Genomic DNA, 15,491 nt, shown 5'->3' with positions numbered 1-15,491 from the left:
ATGATTGAGGCTTTGGGAGGAGAGCTTTCTCTACTGGCCTCCCACCTCTCCCTCACTGCCCACCGCACCTTCGTATTCCGTTGTGTTTGCGTGTGTATATACTTGCGTTTGAAAGGGGCTGAGGGGTGGTTCCCAGTGGCTGCTTTTTCTCAGAATTCTCCGCAGTGAAGTTTAAGTGGAATTGGAGTTTCCTTGACTTCTGCGTGAGGAGTTTTCAAATAGCAACGAAAAAGCGTCACACAAATATCCGTCAAGTTCCTAATGACACCTCGCTCATCTCTTTCCCAGCAGGAACCCGAGTCTGGGTCACCCGACCTGAGTGGGCAATCGACTAATCGGTTCATGTGTGTAATTGTTACTTTCCAGACTGAGTTGTGCCCGGAATATAAAACCTCTTCCTCCTGTCTCCTCTCTTCTCCATTCACTCTGCTTGAGTAGGGTTGTGTGTGCGGGTGCCCGCCTGGGAGCGTGTTTAGCAAAAGGCACTTGTAAGAGGCTACACCTATTGCAACCCACTTCTACATGTATTCAAAGCCTCTCCCGAGCCGGACGGGGCTCTAATCTGTCTCCAGAGGAGGTGCCCTCTCCACGCTAATGTAGACAGGGTATCTCCCCGCTCCCAGGTCCAGAGAGCTGATGCTTTCGCGTCCCGGGAGGGTGACCTGACTCCCTCTTAGCGCATTGCGCTCAGCCCAGTATGTGCAAGCGCTGGTGCGTGTGTGCGAGTGTGTGTGTGTGCGTGTGCGCGTGTGCGATTGTAAAATTGTGAGCTTCCTCTCCCGGCACACTGAAAGGAGCGCAGGCGACGTTACTCTCAAAGCAGCAGTTAGCAACGCCAGGCAACAGCAGCCTCCGCCCCTGAGTCCAGTGATTGGCTGGTTTTGCTCATCATTTCCCTGCTAGCAAAAGGGAAGGGCCAGTAACGCCCCCGAATCCAGCTGCAGAAGCGGCCGCCACCTCCAAAGCACAAGGTGTCTCGTCTGAAAAGAAACATGAGCCCCAGGGAGGCTGAGCGACCCCGGCAGGGCTAGCGGGAAGAGCTCCGGGCAGCGCTCCGCGATCAGGGGGTGCTCTGCCACCGAGGATTCTCACGACCTGTTCCTGAGATCTTGGCTTCACGTTTTCCTTGCCTTTCACTGCTTCCCCCCCAGCAACTCTGTCTCCCCAAAACGGAGCCTTTATATCAAGAGAAGGTGAGGGGGCTGGGGCAACCAGGACTTTCCCGGGCACCCAAGATGCGCTCCATTAGGAAGAGGTGGACCATCTGCACCATAAGTCTGCTACTGATCTTTTATAAGACAAAAGAAATAGCAAGAACTGAGGAGCACCAGGAGACGCAACTCATCGGGTAAATCGAAAGCTTCATTTCAGGATATGACAAAAAGTCAAGCCATAAGTGAAATGTGAATATAGAAGCTCGAGTGAGGGGTGAGCGTATGTGTGTGTTCGTGTGAGAGTGTGTGTGTGTGTTGAGTCTCGTGAATTAAATAACAAAGGCTGTTGTTGAGGTGTGTACACTCCCCTTTATGCCGTTCCCGGTAGGAGTTCAACTTGCCCGGCGTGATGGTAGCGGCATTTGTGTTGGCTGCTGCTCTCCTGCTGAAGGAGAAGTCACTGCAGAAGTGTCAACAAAGAACGTGCGTCTTGTCTTTTCTAATCCGTGGCCAGAACTAAAGCGGGATGTCTTTATTTACCATCTGGTTGCCTTTCTTTCTCTCTGCCCTGCCACTCTAGGGGGATATTAGAGAAAACTGACTCTCTGAAAAGCTAAAGTTAAATCTGAGAAAGCAGAAAATGTGTCTCTTCTAGTTTTTTTTTTTCCTCTGGCGTTGCTTAGATCTGGTGTTGGTTCGTTTGAATTAGGAACTTATTTGCTCTTTCATGGGTAAAACACACGGGCGTCATGGTTACAGGTTTAGAACTCGGCTACTGTACTTTCACAACGACTATATTTGTTATTTCTTTAGTTTATCAAGATGAGTTCAGCATCTACACCCCTTCCCACCACCCCAGTAAGTTCTCTAAATATCACACTTCCTTCCTCCTTCTCCCCCAGCCCCCACTGTCTTTGGTCTTTGAAGTTGAACCAGGAGATGGCTGAAACTTTGTGTTGCTTACATAGCTTGGAAGCGTTTTCTGAGGATGTGAACCTGGTTGCTGGTTGTCAACTCTGTTCAAAGTCCTGTTTCGGAAATCCTCCCTCATCCGGAGGCGTCTGCGATCGGAAACTCCACACTGGCAGAGATGCCTGCCAGGTTTTTTTTTTTAATTTTCTCTGGGATCTTTTTTCTGTTAAAAAAAAAAAAAAATAGAAACCGTGTGTGTGTGTGTGTGTGTGTGTGTGTGTGACATAAGAGTGCTAAAATACGCCTGCTCTCACACACACATACACACACACACACAAACTTAATTTGTAAATATTCCTGCTCCTCTTTAAGTAATGAGCATGCACGTGAACAAGACACAGCCTTATCCTTACGGAAGGAATCATTATTTTATAGAAAACTACGACAAACCGAATTACAGTAGAAAGGAACTGTTAGAGAAAGAAAAAGCTTGCGAGGAATGGATGGGCTGGATGGTGGAAATGCATCAACAAATCCAGAAAAGGGTCTATCCTGGTGGGGAAAACGCCGAACTATATTGGGTCGTTTACACAAGGAATGGGTGGGTTGAAAATGCAGCCGAGATCAATTGACAGAAAAGGACTTCGGGTGGGGGTGTGAGTCTCCCTGACCGACCTGAGCTTCGCCCGCAGACAAAGGGGTCTTTAGGAAGGTGATGAACCGGCGCTTGGGGGAGAAAGGCAGGCTGGGGCGTGGAGGTCGAGCTTCTTTGTTCCTTTGCGGTCTGGTGGGCTCAGAAGACGAGCCCCAGTCCAGACAAAGCGACCAGCCTCCCCAGGACTCCGAGGGTTGCGGCCCTGAGCTCCGGACCCTGGAGAGCAGGAGTGGGCGGGGCGCGTGAGAGGAGGTGCCAAGGCTCGCTCTCCTGGCCTCCCTAAATCGCTGGCTGGAAAGCGGAGAGCACCCCACTACCTCCAGGGCGGGGGGATTATAACGACCCGGTATTCTCCACGGTTCAGGGGCGGCATCCTCCTGTGGCTCTGCCCAGGACGCCGCGGGCTGGTGGCCTCTGAGGGACAGGCTGAAGGCAGCTGGGCCAGGTCGGGCTGGGTTTACTGTGCATTTCGGCCTGGGCTGCGGTTTCCACCTATAACCCCTGAAAAAGCGTGGGGCGGGCGCTGCAATTAAAGAGCAAGCGAGTGCGCACCCAGTCTACTCTTCCTCCCCGGGCTGGAGCGAGGGTAGGAGGAGCGAGGAGATCGGGAAGCCTTATGGCAGCATTCCGGCCCTTTAAAAAAAAAAAAAAAATCGTTTTTACTGCTCAGCTGACAACCGGGCTCCTCCTCCTTAATTAAAACCCGCAATTACAGTCCTGCGGGGCGAAACAGAGAGCCCGCTGCCGGCGTTGTGCTACCAGCGGTGCCCAGCAGCGTCCTGGCTGCAGCGACTGCCGCTGGAAATTTGGAGTTGAAACTGCCAGGGGCAATGTGAGAAGGACAGTTACTCCCCCCTGAGCGCTCTTTTTCTTTCACTCTGGATGAAACGTTCAATAGATAAAGCCTGTGATCATAGCTCATGGTTTCAACTCACAAATAGTGCTTCTGGTGGAGAAGTTGACTCATCAAAGGATCTAATTATGTCATTGACTCTCTTTCTACCCAGCCACGTGGAGAGCTAGTTTTGAGATTAGGGCTCCCCTGTGGAGGTTTGGCCCCCGAACCCAGTATTCAAAAGTGTGGCAAAAGAGGTAATCTCTGACCTTTGGGGGGCACTGTGTGCTTTAGGACAAGAGATTCAATTAAGTGTTTTCCATAGTCCTTGGATTTTAGAACAATTCCCCTACATTCATATTTAGGGGAAATGCTACCATTTTGGAATAGGCAAGCAATTTCTATGTCTGTTGAACTGTCCTAATCTTCTCTTAACTGGTGGTTTCACCTGTACGTATAATGTTGGACAGTCATTCCATATAGGAGAAAGAATGCCAGCACAACTTTCCTACCAACCAGCCACATTCTCTTATCTCCAGAGGAATTGTAGCAGCTCATTTTTTTATAAGAGATTTTTCAGGAGTAGGTCAAGCATTTATTGAGCTTTTAAAACTTATTTCCTTCTATGCAAGACCATTAATTGCCTAGAGGTATAATGACTGGTTAGTAAAGTTTAACTCAAAGGGCACTGGGGATATTAAGTGTTCTGTTCTTGACTGATACTGTTTTCTCAATGGGAAAAATAACCCTCACAAATGACCCATGGTTTCACTGGATCTGTGTGTTATTTGGATTTAATTGAAAATGTGTTAACTGAAGGGTCTCTCATACACAAAAACAAACAAAACAAGCTGTGGATATGCTCATTTAATGAAATAGCATTTAAACGTGTGGCATGGATTGTAATATGTTATTTGTTTTGGTCATCTTTCCTTAAAATCTGATTGTAACTGAGATTTTAACTTTTCTTATCAGCTAGAGATCTCCCTTCTAATTTGACTATGTGTTTTAAATTGTTTCACTAAATAATCAACAGCATTAGTAATGAAAAGTATCAAAGAGTTGACAGTGGAGATAAACATGCAAATATAAAAGTATCACCATTGTAAGCAAAGTTAATTCCTGTGTGTTCTAGGGCAAAATACACTCATCTAAATTAGGAAACCCCGAATCTGCACTTTACTTCATGATACATTTGTAATTCTACTAAAAGCCATAAATACCTTCTGAATTTTTAGATGTTTGATACCTGGGTAATGAAAAGACAAAAATTCCTGTTATTTGTGTTCAGATTTAATTTAATATTAAAGTTCTTTTCTTGCAGATTACCTTTATAAGTTTATATTGAAAAGGAAATTTAAACTAGTCCAAAGGGAACACATTCATTCTAAAGTCAAGTCATAATTCCCTTTTTCATTGGGGTTGAACTAAGGCTTTGGGGACATAATTTCATGAAATGAAATTAATCATGTTTGTTATATTCTATAGAACCAATAGAATACATTTTATTCTTACCTGGCTACTCATATTTCAAAAATAATATTTGTAAATACAAGTAATCTAACTAAGAGTTTGTAACTAGTATTGTGTAAATGACTATCTAAATGGGTTTTTTCTTATTTTCATATAAGCAGGAATGTTTTATAATACTTACTGCTTTTTGCTGAATTATTTCCTTGATGCGCTCATTGTAATTTTCCCTTTAGGAGCACTTATTGAATCTTCCTGTATATCCCATTGCAAGAAATGTTTTCAGTGCAGCTGTTTAGCAATCGTGTCCAATCTGGAATGAGAAAGTAGTAGGGGGTGGCAATATCCTTCATGCCTTGCATTCACGGGAGGGACAAAACTTTTCTAGGACAGAATACTATCAAGGTCACCAGTGAAAAATACCATGAGTTTCATTTAACTTTATACAAAGAAATTTGTCCCAGATCATCATATTGCACTAAGCTTAGCCTTCTCTCACATGAATTCATTTGCTTCAAGGTGAAATGTTACTAGTCGGACCTACTTTCATTCAAAGTTCTTCCTAGAAATAAAAGTCTGAAAGTTGGCTTATCACCATCACTGAAAACAAAGAACAGAGTAATCATTGAACAGTAATCAAATGAACAGTGGTATCATTTCATTAATATAAATCTCATGTAAACATTTTAAATATTTTTTAAAAAACCTTAGGAAGTTCTGAAAAGACTCTTACAATTAAGTGCAAATACAGCCTTCATTCTGCTTGTAAAGCTGTATCTGTATCCACCTCAATAAGATAATCTTCTGTAGATAGCTAAAATGCCAACCCCTGTTTATTTTTACTTCTATAAAGGTTTAGTGCTGTTGAATTATTATAATAATAGCAATCTTCTTAGAAAAATATAATATTGACAGGCCACATTAAGGAAATGAAGATCAAAAAGAACCCTCCTCCTAGTAATCATTTGTGCCTATATTCTTGAAGGCATATCTCCAAAAGCATAAGATAAACTTTTGTGTATTCCATATTTTCATTCAGAGATAGCCATTATCATTAAATATACAAAACTTGACTCCCGGACTGGACTACAGAATAGTAAATTGTACTTAAGTTTCCTTGCCTTCTAAATGACCTCTATAAAATAATTATTATGCATGCATACGTATGTAAGTGTATACTTTTCATCAGTAGGACAGTTTAAAATGTTGATTTTACAGAGTTCTAAATTTCACAAGGATTAGTTGATGCTTTGAGTTGCTCCAAATTAGAACTACATGTTTAAAAAAGAATGCAATCCAAAATAACAAACTATAAGCCTCCAATTACAGAATTCATCTAACAGCTGTTACACAGGCAATGTTTCCATTGATAGTAGGAGAGGATTGCCTACATAATAAACACAAATTTAGCCTGTGTAACTGAGAAAATAGTCATGTTACTTTTAACTATGTTTTTGAGATTCTAAAAAATTAAAATGCAACATGTAAAGGAACAAATACATATAGTGAACATGCCTTTATCACAAAAAGATGACTTTTCAACCCGGTAGGTATGTAAATCTACACAGAATGCTTATATGTAAATTGATAATGTTCATCTATAAAGTATGAAGAAATAATCTATCGAACAATAAATTGGTCCAACTATAAATGTCCGAATGTCCTTAACAGCATCATAGGTATCTGCCACCACCATCACTTCCAGCAGCATCACTGCTACTCCCATGTCACATGGTACATTTGCCTAACATTATTGATTGGAGAAGGTAGCATAGTTGATTTTTTTTTAATGTGATAGGAAATAACAGTAATAATGGCTACTGAATGAGCTGTCTGCATACTGCAATCTCTTTCTCTTCTCCACTACTGTCAGGAGAATGTCACTTGGTATGTCACTTTGTGGAGGTATTTTGAGACCTAAATTAGTACTTTAATAGTGCTTTATAAGTTGCTTTCATGTATAGAGCTCTACTTAATCCTCACAAGGTCATTGCATATTAGATAATGTTGCAGTTTTCAAGGAAAAGTAAATCCACTGGCTTAGAAAGAGAATATTTCCAAGGACATATAGGCTGGTAAGTTATGGAATCCTGAACATGAGCAGATCACCTGATAGTCTGAGGTTTTCTTACACCAAAACAAAAACTCATTCCATTGTATCTATGCATCCTCTGTGAAAATGAAGTTAGAGTTTTGAAGTAACAATAGAGAAGCAGGGGAATTGACCAAACATCCTGTCTCTATTGTCTAAGCACAGTGGGGTGGGACAGGCCCAAGGGGTGCAGACCTTAGATGAGAAGTGTTTTGTCTTTAAATACCAGAGTGCCTTTTTTTTTTAAATATGAAGTGGCCTTATTACAAGAATAATTGAAAATGATTGTCCTGATATGTCATTTTCACTCAATCTTTATACATTTCATCATGTTCTGCCTCTTCTTCTAACATAGAAAGTGTTGTATCTATAATTTGTCACTAAAAATCTTCATCAAATTATATATTGTGCTACTTACCAAAATATGTCTTACTTTAATGAAGCTGAAATTTTTGTTTGATTGTTTGTTTCAGAGACGGTGAAATGTGTTTGAGTCGATCACTTGTCAATAGTTCCGATAAAATTATTAGAAAGGCCGGTTCTTCAATCTTCCAGCACTCTGTAGAAGGTTGGAAAATTAATTCCTCTTTGGTCCTGGAGATAAGGTGAGTTTCTTTTATAAGGAATAATTTTCATACTGTGTTCTCAAGTACATAAGACTTGGCAAACGTATATTGACTGCTTCATTTATACTTTAAGTATGAACACTTTAATAAAAGAGGAAACCAGCTCTACTTAATGTTGCTCACTGAAGGATGTGAAAACATAAAACCTGAAATCGTTAGACAGAAGTTTAAGATTTATGTGAGTTTTGAATCTATATGTGAGCTTTGTTTTTAATGGAATAACATATACAAGTGAATATGAATTTTTACATGCATGCTTTATTCTTACTCAAGATGGACATATATTTTAAGAAATATCTTTATTTCCTTATAGTCTTATAACTTCTTGTAACCTTGTGTTTTCTCACACTGGACAAAAATGGAGTTTATTCAGCTCCTATTTTGCTGATAATTATAAATAAATTTGATTTACTGTATAGATGGGTATTTCTATGTGAACTCCTATAATTAAAGCCTCAACAATTATATCCTATATAAGTAAAAATCAGAAAATAAGTTTTCTAGATTACTGACTGATTCTTTTTAATATTTTAGAATTTTAACTTAATCATGCTCTTGAAATCAAACTTAGTGCTTTATATATATACATATATATCCATTGTCTTATTTTATTCTATTATAACCTTATGACTAATAAGAAAGCTAAAGTTAGACCTTCCAAATTATGGCAGAAGCAAACATCATTTTTTTTCTATAGTTTTACTGCTGCACTAGTTGGTATTATTAAGAATATTATAGGGATCTCCCTGGTGGTGTAGGTGTTAAGTCTCAGTGCTATTAGGCTATCACTACTGAAGCCTGAGTTCCATAGTGGGAGCTAACCCATATATGGCACAGCAGACCTCTCCAGTTTCTCCTGCTGCTCCCCTCAGCAGTGTATTTCAAAGGATCTGCCTGTTCTGCTCTCCACTCTGTTTCTGGTGAATCCTACCCCCCCTGCACCCCTGGCCAACACGTTCCCAGTTCTATGCATAAATAAATAAATATATATATAAAAAATTGTTTTAGGAGATCAGAACTTTTTTTTTAATTCAAGAAAACATCCATCCTTATAGAAAAATACTATTTTCCCCCTAGTATTGGCAAAATCCTAATTATTCAATGATTGGTTATTAACACAAAAAATTGTATAAGAGATAGTGGTTAAGAGGAAAAGCTGCTGCTCTGCTTTCCTGGGTTTCTGCCTACTCACTTCTAGGATCACACCTGTAATGTACATAACGTAGATATAAACAACTTGAAAAAAGAAAAACCTGCTACACTCATCTTTTAGAGTATGGGTAGCAATTCATAGAATGCATTGCAGCCAAGGCATTCGTGATGTGTTGAAATATACTTGAGAAAATGTCTGGAAATTAAAGATAGGGTATCAGGGAAATGCAGGAATTATTATCTTTTTTGTCTCTTTTTGAAGTTTTGACAGTGATTGGAAAGGAAAACAGGAATCAAACCATGGCCATGTCAAAAGGTTGCTTTTGTTTTAGGGGGAACTTTGTTTATTTGTTGGTGGAGTACAAGAATGAGGATATGAGTAGAGTCTGATGACAGAGTTTTAGATTGTTTTCTTAGTCAGTCAGTAAGATTTACTTCGTCTGTAGAGAAAAACAACTTTAAAAACCTTAAAACCACTATGAAAAATTAGACATTTTCTTACAAAAGTATAGCTTTTAATATACTCTTAGAAAATTGGACAACTGAACCTGTATTCCTTCTAAGAACTACTTCACTGAAGCCAGCACTGGCCATGATCACTCCAGTTTGACTTTTTTATACCTGGGACTCTGTTGATATCTACCTGACATCTTCCTCACCATCTCACACCTGTATTCTGAAACTGATTGAAAGATTAGATAGTTTTGAAGAAAAAGTAATAGGATGTGGAAAGAGATAAGGTCATAACTATAGCTGTTCTGTGTGGAACAGAGTCAAGTATTGCTATTATTTTGAGGAATATTGGAAGGAAAGAAATATAGCAGGTCCTCAAGAACTTCTTTATTCAATGTTATTTCATTATAACATTCGGGAGAAGAAGGAAAAAAATGGAATTCCTAGCTGGGGTCAATAGCTATGTGGAATTTGCATGGTACCCTTATGTCTATGTGGGTTTTCTCCCCAATTCCAGAGACATACATGTTAGAGTCACTGGCTTGCCTTAATTGTCCCAATCTGAGTGAGCGTGGGCTTGTGGGAGAGTGTACCCTGCAATGAAAGTGTGTCCTGTCAAGCTTGGTTCCAACTTATATCCTGAGCTGCTAACCCCAATTATTGGATTAGAAAATGAATGCATGAATACATATTATCATTTCACATGAAAAGTGTTTCAGATATTTAGAAATTTGATGACATTTTCATAAACAGAAATATGCCACTGGAGCTTAACTCTTGTTTATATTAATTGGTTTGTGGTAAAAATTGTTACATCATAATTTGTGTCGTTTAGTCTGTTTCTAAGAACCTACCCACTTTTAGGAATTACTGGATGAGTGTTTTTTTTTAATTTGATTTATAAAGATATCTTGGAAGAGAACATTCAAATTGAATTATTTGCCAAGAAGGGAAGCAAATTAGGTAAGGTGATACATATCAGGCACAAGAAGATAATGAAAGGAAGCAAAGTAAGAAATTGTAATGGTTTAATTAATATCTCCAGCCATGCTAAATAACATATCAGATAAAAGAAAATTTAATAAATGAAATAAATGGTCAATAATAATTAATATACCTACTCATGCCTTTCTAGTATCTCTATAAAAATTAATACTGTAGATGTGCATGAGTCTACAGATAATGTTTTACCATTTTTAAGATAATCAAAAAGTATTAAACATAAATTGACCCAAGAAAATCATAATTTGTGCAAATGAATTGCATTCATATCTTTGAGGAAGATGTATTTTCAATTATAATAGCTAATACTATGAATGAAGTGTTAGTATTGTCTTCATATGATTCTCCTTAACAGATAAAGCAGTACACCAGAACATACCGAGCAAATATTGAATAATACATACAAAGTTGTCACTTCCTTACAAGGAAATAATAACTTGTGAAACCATTATTGTACAATGTGTAAACAGTTCATACAAATTATAATTGCCTACAGTAATAGTGACTAGGGAGCATTAATCAGTTTATCACCTGTAATAAAAAAGAGTATGAAAATGTCTTATTGTTGGCTTAACATTTGTTCATTTTTTAAAGTCATTCTGGAATCTAATTATAAAGTATTTTAGATTATTATTTTTCTTTGTTTCTTCTGCAAAGGTATAGCATTTATGAGGAACTGTATTATTTTGTGTCTGTGAGTGGGTGTGGACATATTTTATAAGTACTTTCAAAATTCTACTTTGAAATTTATGATTTAGACATTGCAACTAATCATTTTTTATTTTACATTATTGAACTATGTTTACAAATCCTTCTCATTTTTAAAATCCCATTAAACTTAAAATGCTCTTGTGACATTCCTAATAAATTATTTATCTATTTGCATTAAAATGTGAAACAGTCACTGAAGATAAATTGTTTTTCCCTTCATTTATAGACATGACTTTCCTTCTTATTACCATTTTCCTTAGCCCTGTGTGCACTCTGCAGCTTTCACCCCAAAATTGATTCATATACATTCATCAACCAACACAATTCCAGAGAGTTGGCTAAGAGAGATGGTTCCACGTATTAGTTCTTTGTATTTTGATGAGTCATGAAGATTTAGGGAATTTTATTTGTTCTACAGTTAACTTCACAAATTAAAATAATTAACTTCATTAAAGGCTTGGTTTTATGGTAGTAGTAGTTTGATTTTTGTTTTTGTAATCAAAGAATTAATCCATTTCAGATGCATTTAGGAAATCAGAGGAACTCATGTGGATTCACAAGGTTTATTGGTGGCAGAGCCAAGCTTCATACCAGGCCTTCCTGTAGAATCAGAGCTCACATTAGGAAACTATATTTTAATACTAAAAATGCATATAATTAAATGCATCTTTTTGAAGTTTATATAATGGAGTTTTGGGGGGCTCTAAAATGATAAAATAGAAGATCATAGTTGTCATAATATTACCACAGGCTAGACCAAATATCAAATGGCAGCCTGAGATGTAAATTAACCTGAAAATTCTTTTCATTTTGGAACAGTTTGAACTTTTCATTTGGTTTTGATTGCTGAGGATGTTTCTTCTGACATTAGAATATCTTTTCTATACAGTTAGGACTCCAAACTCGGAACTTTAGAGTACAAGTTGTAACTTGAGCCACACTACAAGTTATATAGCTTTGAGGCAACTTGCCTTGCAGAAATAAACTTTTGGAACAAAAATATTTGTGTATTGGGCCTCCCCTGGTGGTGCAGCGGTTGAGCGCTGGGCTGCGAAGCTGCCCGCAGCCTCTGCAGCGCCGGTCCCTGGCCGCTGGCGAGGGTCCCACAAAAGAAAAAAAAAATTGTGTATTCCCTCTGCATATTCTAGGCATAATAAAACACTTGACATTTTGAAAACTTTTCTTCTTTTTTTATAAACTATGTCAGTAACAATTAAATTGATAAAATGATTTTTTTAAGATTTATTTATTTATGCACACAAGAACTGGGGTACAGGCCAGAAGTGTGGGAGGGGGTGACAGGATTCACCAGAGATGGAGTGGGGAGCAGAACAGGCGGATCCACTGAAATACACTGCTGAGGGGGGAGATGTGGGCAAGACAGGAGAGGTCTGCTGTGCCATGTGGGTTAGCTTCCTGGCGGGGGCTTGAACTCGTGCCTCAGTGGCTGCGGATAGATTCACATTGCTGCATCTTAGCCCCTTGTGCCACCAGGGAGGCCCCTTATAAATTATTTTTGTCTGGAGTTGAAAGTTCAAAAATGGATTCCTGATACATACACATGTACATTATACACACACCCTCACACACATACAACCTCATTTGCTTATCAGCTTATTATGAATTTTAATCATAAGATTAGTCTAAGGATTCTTTCTGTTGGAGTCAGCAGTGTTATTTAGATTAATATTTAGTTGCCACAGCACTTAGCTGGTTATTGACAAGAAACCTACAGAGAAGAAAGAAGGGCACCTGGTGATAGGTTAGCTTTATTTCACAATTGAAAACAATGTTTAGTAAATTAATTATCTGGGACTCTGCAGCTGCTATTCCAAGTGAAGAGTGCTGTTGAAAGGGAAGTTCTTATTGAGACTTCAGTTGAAAAGTTTCTGTACTTCTGTACTGACAGGAATCTATTCCTGTCAGTTTAACAGTCTAAACCAATCTTTCAGTTTAAGCCAAGAATGGGTCTGATGACTAAAATTTTAGTCTCATTGAAAGTGAAACATTTTCAGATTGTTTCATGTATCTTTAAAAGGTTGCTGAATTTAGTTGTTTATCTGAATGGGGTTTCACAATTTATTTTATGTTCATAAAATGACAAAGATGTAAAAAGGTCATTATTCTACTAAGTCACATACCCCTTTCTTTAAAGATCTGGTAATAATTTGACCACAGAGTAGGAAAACTTGTATTGGTAACACCTGCATAATATTAAATACTAGCTTTAGTGGATTCATGCTCCTTTACAGTCCAGAAGTTAAACCGAATTTTCGTTCTTTCTCATTCTGAAGTCATTTTTATTCACCTGTTGTCATTCATAGCAATTATCTTCAGAGCAAAAAAAGCATGTACATTCAACTTGGTTATATTTAAAATACTGTTTCAGTTTACTGTAAGTACAATAGTATTTTCTGCTTCTAGAAATATTTAAATATATTTAAACATTAGGGTTTTTTTCTTTTCCCTTCAATGTACAATCTAAACAACATCTAGACTGAATGACCTTATAGAACATTTTATAGTCCATTACATCCATAATCTGAAAATAAATAAATAAAGCTTTCAGCTGCTAGGGGGAAAAAACTGATTTCTCCCCTTAAAGTTTCCAAAAAATATTAAGGTTTGTCATAATATTATTCACTCATTGTAATTGTCAGTCTTTCTCTCATCCTACACCAGGAATCTTAGCTTAGATAATTCTCCATGCATAGATTTAAGTCCTAAAATAGAAACAAAAAGTTTGGTTGATTATAAGAAAAAGAACATACGGGAGACACTCAAGTTTTCCACACTGCACCCCCTTTCATTTTATAAAAACGAATTTTTTATAATACTTGTGCTGAGTTTTGCCTAAGGAACTTACATTTTTATATTTTGATTAGTTCCTGTGAATTAGTATTGAATGGATGAATGAATGAATGAATATGATATGAATTAGTAGTTTTTATTTTGTCTTGGAAAGCATTTTTCCTATTTTTGTTGTTGAGTAGATTCTGTTGAGCCTATAGCAGCATTGAAAGAATGCATATAATAGCATCATCTATTTTCAATAATTATCTAATTAAACATTAAGAGTTAAACCATATGATGTCTTTCCAAACTTTGCAAACCTGATAGACTCTAGTTTTTATTATCAATTTTCCTTAAAAAAAAGTAAGTTAAAGATGTCCCATTACATTCAGGAATTTAGAAGACTTCAGATTTTAAACTTTTTGCAGACAACTTTCTATAACACTATAAAGATGCTATTATTGGAAAGTCCCGCCTGTGCTCAATAGACGTGCATTAAGTGTTAATTTTTTTTCATGAGCAAAGGGATTTTCCCTTTTGGATTTCCTAGCAGAAGAGTGTGCTTTCAAATCTGGACATCTAATCTATTCACTCCAAGCTTGCAAGCATGGCACTACTTATGAGTTACAACTTCAGATATCTATAGCAACGCCTTTAAATTATGTTCAAAGGAAAATGATAATACCTTTTCGTGTGGTGATTTGACCACATCCGTGCAGTCTTTTAGCGCCAGTTTACCGTTGTCACAGGAAATGAATTTTTCTGGTTCAAACACAGGTGTGGTTCGTTGCTTTTTCTCTTTAGACAAGTAAATGATAGTTAATACGTATATACTAAAATTAAATGGATTGTTGTTCTTGGTATTATGGTTAACTTTCATGAGAGTTTTTAACATTTGTCAAGAATCACATGTGCTACCTTAATATAATAAAGAGCTGCTCAATTTTCTGCATTTCATAGACTCTATGGTTACTGATTTATCAGATATTCTTATATCATCTGTACATTCTTAAGATGAACTATATGATGATATCTGATAGCATTTCTATTGATTTAAAATATTCATTTGTAGGGTTCTTATATGTTATTTATTGTGCAAATCCCACTCTTCATTATGAATCTGATATTGCAAATATTTGAGGAAAAAACTCAAAAAATATTTTCATTTTCAGAGAGCTGATGGACATATCTGGCCAAATGTAGTTTTCAATCACTTGGTTTTCTCATTACATCACACATCAAACTGGGACATATTTAAAGCAAACTAAAATAAAAACAAAAGGAAATATATGTTAGTTATTTTTCAACCCTCCTTGCTAGTAATGCTTCTGGTTTATATGTGTAATTTGTAGAATTACCCTTTTGGCAAGGTGATGAAAGGAGGTGATATTTTGTGTTCAGTAATGAAATTTATGAATTGTCATGGAGCTTAAGCAATAATACCACTGGTGGAAAAATACATCTGTCATAGTATGAATGTTATTATAATGGCAGTATTTTTAGCAATCGGAAAATACAAGCTTGCAATAAGACTGTATCAGTAAATAATATCCAACTTTGAACGTAGTGTAGAGAGTTCTCAGATTGTTTCTAACTGGTATATATTTGGTAGCATTAGGATCCAGCAATTCAAGAC

The 15,491-nt window shown here is 37.5% G+C and overlaps 1 protein-coding gene across 1 annotated transcript in view; it reads left to right on the top strand.

The window, feature by feature from the left end:
• The first annotated feature begins 923 nt into the window (after positions 1 to 923).
• Positions 924 to 15,491, top strand: part of ST8SIA4 (ST8 alpha-N-acetyl-neuraminide alpha-2,8-sialyltransferase 4) — a 98,444-nt gene continuing 83,876 nt past the window's right edge. Inside the window, exons 1-2 of the mRNA XM_037530610.2 lie at positions 924 to 1,348; positions 7,592 to 7,723. Of these exons, the coding sequence (XP_037386507.1) occupies positions 1,236 to 1,348; positions 7,592 to 7,723 (245 nt within the window). The 5' untranslated portion in view covers positions 924 to 1,235. The remainder of the gene's footprint in view (positions 1,349 to 7,591; positions 7,724 to 15,491) is intronic.

Source organism: Talpa occidentalis, unplaced genomic scaffold, assembly GCF_014898055.3.
Source record: "Talpa occidentalis isolate TD23 unplaced genomic scaffold, MPIMG_talOcc4v2.1 talOcc4.6, whole genome shotgun sequence".
Lineage (NCBI taxonomy): Eukaryota > Metazoa > Chordata > Mammalia > Eulipotyphla > Talpidae > Talpa > Talpa occidentalis.
The sequence above is the reverse complement of the archived record's forward strand: the minus strand, read 5'-3'. Positions and strand labels throughout refer to the sequence as shown.